General features: G+C 35.7%; 1 protein-coding gene across 1 annotated transcript; it reads right to left on the reverse strand.

The window, feature by feature from the left end:
• Positions 1-1,109: 1,109 nt before the first annotated feature.
• On the reverse strand, positions 1,110-4,020 carry LOC103275659 (solute carrier family 22 member 10-like; the record flags this gene model as incomplete). The annotated part of the gene is made up of 4 exons (XM_021706475.1): positions 1,110-1,238; positions 1,679-1,806; positions 3,595-3,763; positions 3,866-4,020. Coding segments are annotated over 4 exons (581 nt in total), but the record flags the coding sequence as incomplete, so codon positions are not given.
• Between the last annotated feature and the right edge of the window lie 1,427 nt (positions 4,021-5,447).

The raw sequence follows: 5,447 nt of genomic DNA on the forward strand, positions 1-5,447 counted from the left end.
TTTTGGCCATTCGTGGTCATTTATGGTTCCATATGAATTTCTGTGTTATCATTTCCAGGTCTGAGAAGAATGATGTTGGTAACTTAATAGGTATTGCATTGAATCTATAGTTTGCCTTTGGTAGGATGGACATTTTAACAGTGCTGATTCTTCCTGTCCATGAGCATGTCCAGTATACTTTTTATACATCTTCAAAAATTTAGAATTATATTTAAAATTTTCCTTACTGATCCTATTTAAATAAGTACTTAGCCCACCCCTCCCCACAAAAATATAATGTACAAGTTTGTCTACAGAAGCCCTAATGCTAGCACTCTAAATTGGAAACAAGTAAAAGTCCACCAAAGTAGATATCGAATTTGTAGTATATTTATCTATTGTATTTTATTATTATATATACATATATTTGTATTATTATATATATATTATTATTGTATTTGTAGTATATTTATCTATTGGAATACTAAAATGCCAAGGAAAAAACCCTACTGGTACATGCAAAAAAACTAATAAATTTTGAACAAATAATGTTGAGGAAAAGGAGTCTATCTCAAAGAGAACCATTTTATCTTTTACATTATGTGAAGATCAAGCTCAGGCAACAATGCTGTAGGGTGGTGGAGGTCAGACTTGTTCTTAAGTTTTCAGATAAAAAAGTGTGAGACAGTGCAGTTGTTATTGCTATAGATGGTGTGCATTGAGTCCTTTCAAGGAATCAGGGTTTTTCTATATCTTAATCTGTGTGTTGGTTGCATTAACACATATTAAAAATACTCATTAGGTTGTATGCATTCATGATCTGTGAGGGGTACTATTTGTAAGATTTGCTTCAAGTAAGACTGAAAACAAAATAAAGAAAATTAAAATGTATTGTCAGTATCAATCTCTAGTTACAAGACTGATAGGATAATATGACATAATTAACTCATCATTATGTCGTCAGCCTATGTGAATTATTACATGCCTCTGCCTCCCTTCAAGCATAATGAATATCTATATGCTTTCATCTTTTATTTACAAATCATCTCTATACACAAAATAGCCACTATTGTAAACTTTTAAAGAAGATATAGGTTTCTGTCTCCACACTTTTAATGCTCCTCATGTACTGTGTGAAGCCCACCTCGCAAAGAGCATGATACACATCCTTTTACGCATATTGGGACTGCGGAATAAGTCACACACAGTAGACTTGTTTCGGGCTGCATCCAGCTCCTCCTGCATGGTGGTTCTCACAACTTTCAACAACAACAAACATGTATCATTTACCCACATAGTCTCAGGCATTGTGATGAACACTGGCATTTAACAGGACAAGAGAGATGGGCTCCCTTTCCATCTAGGGTAACATACTATATGAGCAATTAAAGGTGTGAGAGTCATATGAAGGAAAATGTAGAGGGGAGTTAAAGATGTTGTGAAAAATTATGCAGCAATAAAGATAATTTAAAATGAGGCCATAGAGGGATGTAGGGTATCCACAAGTGTGCATAGAAAGAGGTAGTTACATAACTCCCAAAGTTTTTTTTACATGAAGTGGCCTTGGAAAATGAGAACTGAGCTCCTATTCTCTGCTAACTGCCCTTGTAAGAAATGAAGTTCATCTGTCTAAATAAAGAGAAGGTAGGTGACAGTTTACATATTTCCTCCATCCTAGTAACCACTTTCCATTTCCTGCTCACCTCCATGTTTAGGCTGTCTCCAGAATTCTTTATTCTATTTATGTGTGCAACTTTTCTAAGTGCCTTCAAGCCCTTATCTAGTTGATTGATGATAATCAGCCACCGAGCAGATTCCACCAGCCACCTGATAAAAGAAGAATAAACAAATGCAATTATTTCTATTTTTCTTGTTAGTCATATGATTACTGGCTACAATCAATAAGGGTGCCTGCATAGTGAGCATTTGTATATCTAACCCTGAATTGTACCCCACATCTTTAAAATAAAAACATGTTTAATTAACAAGTAAATAGTTATTGGCTACAGATGCCTTTCACATTCCATCTATTACCCACCACTTAGTTGAGTTGGGAATAGAAACTCATATTCTTTTATACAAATGCTAGTAAAATATGAGAATGACCATGCAGTATACCTTCGTGGTTTATGAATACAAACTTTGGAGTTAAAGCTCTCTATGACTGGTCACAGAGAAATTTACAAAGAACCTTGTGAAGCTTGAGCTTCAGCGTCCCCTATATGCATAATCCCCTTCCAAAGCTTAAGTCAGTTCTAGCTAATTTATGTTCAGGTGTTGTTCATGATATGTATTCTTTTTTTAAAGTTTCAAGACAAAGTTTATTAGAGAAAGAAGGCAGAAAAGAGTGGCATGCCAGAACTGGCATGGGCAAAAGAAAATGTGACTTTGCTCTTTTCAATAAACCAGATGTACCTTCACAATGAGTGATATGCTAAAAAAAAAAAAAAGTGAATTTTCTAGACTGCCACTCTGAAGATTGACATCTCTGGGCTTCTGGAGGGAGTGGTCTTTTCTGACCATATTTTCATTTGCAGGAGACCTGCCAGATGTTTCCAACTCACAAGTTCCTGAACCAAAAGGTGGTCTTATTATCATTTTTATAGCGTTGGTCAGTTAAGGGGTGGTTTATTGGCTTCTACCTTCAACAGGGAACCTGAAAAATGCTTAGAGATTATTATGCTAAACCATGAATTGAAAGATTGGGCTGTCCTAGTCTTACATCTGATAGGATTTTCTTTTGATTTGCTGAGGGGATAAAGTAGGTTACCAGGTTGGCCTGTAATGAATTTACAGCTACACAAACATTGGAAGTACTCCTGCCACTATCAGCTATGTTGGTAACTTACTATACAAGTGACTCACTTATATGCATTTGCCTCAATTTCTTCATCAATAAAATGAAAATAGCAGTGCTACATCTCCCTTGTTTGTTACAAAGATAGAATAAGATAAAGAATGAGCCTGACATGGATTGTACTCTGCTCTCTACTGGAATTTATCTCACTGTGTTAAGACCATAGCAATCGCTCCATGATCCAGAAATTTCTAACTAAATCTGCCTCTCCTCTAGATTTATTTTAATGTAGAGACAAAGTTATCCATGAATAAATGTTTGTTAAAGATTATTTAAGGGAAGAGAATGTGCTCAGCACATGATATAAACCACCCAATTTGCATGCCAATTTTTAGTACTAGAGAACTATACTGCTCATTTGTCAAAGAGCTATATGAATAAACTTTCTCCTGTTTTTTAATCAATTTTACTTACAAAAATGAAGAGAACTATAAATTTTGCCATAATCTGATCCATTCCAAGACCAAAAAGGAAACAATGGTGTTATTTTTGAAACATTTGAGTTTATATTTAAGTAAAAAAATCAATATTGGAATAATTTTTGTCTACTGGGTAAGGTTTAAGAAGAAAGACAGCAGAACGCGCAGGCAGAAAATATCATTGTCATTTCTCATTCTGCTTCTTCAATTGCACATAATGGATAGATGAGAATGTGGGTTTAAGTTCAGATGTGGGAATAAGAAAATCAGTATGTTCTAATTCAATATCTATTTTCATCCCAGGATCCCATAAGACAAAGCGAGAATGAAGGCTCATACCTTGAGGAGAGAAAGAAGACAAAGAAAGGTACAGACACCACCAGCTGCAGGGTGCGCCACTCTCGAAAGACATAAGCCAGGCCTCCCAGGGTCATCTGTCCAACACTAAAGGCACTACTTACCAGTATTATCATCAGGGCTTTAGACTGCGGTCTTACCCACTCTAGAGCTGAAAGAAAATCCAGATAAGATATTTAAATCAGATAAAGATAAAATTTCAAGGTCAAATTTAAGACACGAAAATGGAGAAAAATCACAATTGTTGACTTACAGAGTATAAAACTATTTGATGTGATGACCATGGTAGAAAAACCTGTCAAGAAGCGTAGTGAGCAGTAAACGAGGAAGGTAGGAATAAAGGCAGCACAAGTGCCAGTGATGGCAAGCTGGAGCAGACACCATCTGAGAATAAACTTTCGCCCAAACCTGAGGAACAGAGAGTCATCTTAGATTATGGCAGCAATAATAACTTGTGGAAAAAATGTAAGAAAATGAAAGTTAACTTTACATTTTAGAGAACATTTTAACAAATAATCAAGAGCTAAATCAACAACAGAAATCTCCTCAGAAGTAACCTTCCCGGTTTATAACATAAACTATATCAAAACTGGAGGGAGCACCAAACTCCCTCCAATGAACTAAAGAGGAAGCACAAAGTTTTGAAAATTTAAAACAAGCCCCAGTTACAGCTCCTGTCCTTGCTCTCTCTTCTTTAGAAACGCCTTTCCATTTATTTGTAACAACTGATCAAGGAACAGCCATCAGGGTACTTGCCCAGAATTGGAGTGGGAAAAAGCAACCAGTAGCCTTTATATCAAAACTATTAGCTCCTGTGTCCAGGCGCTGGCCAGAGTGTATCCAGGCCATTGCAGCTACTGCCTTGCTAGTCAAAGAAAGTCAGAAGTTAATCTTAGAAGAAACCCTTCTGGTTAGTACCCCTCATCACGTCCAGGCCATCCTGAATCAAATGGCCAGCCATTGATTAATGGACTCCAGAATATTAAAATATGAGGCAATACTATTAGAGAGGAATAACCTAACATTAACTACATATTCTTAAATAAATTTAGCAAGTTTCCTGAAAGCTTGGGAAGAATAAAATAAAATTAAAAAATTGGATCATAGCTGTCTGGATATTGTTAAATACCAAACCAAAACTAGACTAAATCTAAAAGAAAAGCCACTCTGTACCAGAGTTAGGTTGTTCCTAGGTGGTTCCTCCAGAGTAATTAAAGGCAAAAGACATAATGGATATTAACATCTTCGTGGATATAATCTGTATATAAAAGAGAAAGACTACCTAAATCATGGTCTGCACAAACTTGTGAATTATATGCTCTTAATCATGCCCTAAAAATACTCAGAGATAAGGAAGACACAATCTATGATTATGGAGTAGTACATAGTTTTGAAAAAATCTGGATGGGAAAGAGTCTAATAAATAGTAAAGAAAAGAAATTAGTCCACAGGGAACTAATTAAACAAATTTTAGAAAATTTACTACTCCTCACTAAAATAGCTGTAACATGTAAATGGTCATCAACAAGGAAATTCTTTTAAGGCAGTTGGTTAAAGACTGGCTTATAAAAATAGCTGCCTTAAAAATAAAATTAAGCTTCTAAACCTTACCCCAACTTGCCTGCAATCTCCATAAAACCACATTTTACTAAAAAAAGAGAGAGACAGAGAGAGAGAGAGAGACAGATGAGAAAGGTAGGAGCTGCTCCAAACAAGGAGGAAGGTGAATCCTCCTCGGTGGAAGAGAGAAGGTTAACAAACCAATTATTAGTGAATTAATATCTATATTACATAAGGAAAGCCATTGGGGAGCTCAAGCAATGTGTGATACACTC

This window comes from Carlito syrichta, unplaced genomic scaffold (genome assembly GCF_000164805.1).
Source record: "Carlito syrichta isolate Samal-C Ts95f unplaced genomic scaffold, Tarsius_syrichta-2.0.1 Scaffold315615, whole genome shotgun sequence".
Classification (NCBI taxonomy): Eukaryota; Metazoa; Chordata; class Mammalia; order Primates; family Tarsiidae; genus Carlito; species Carlito syrichta.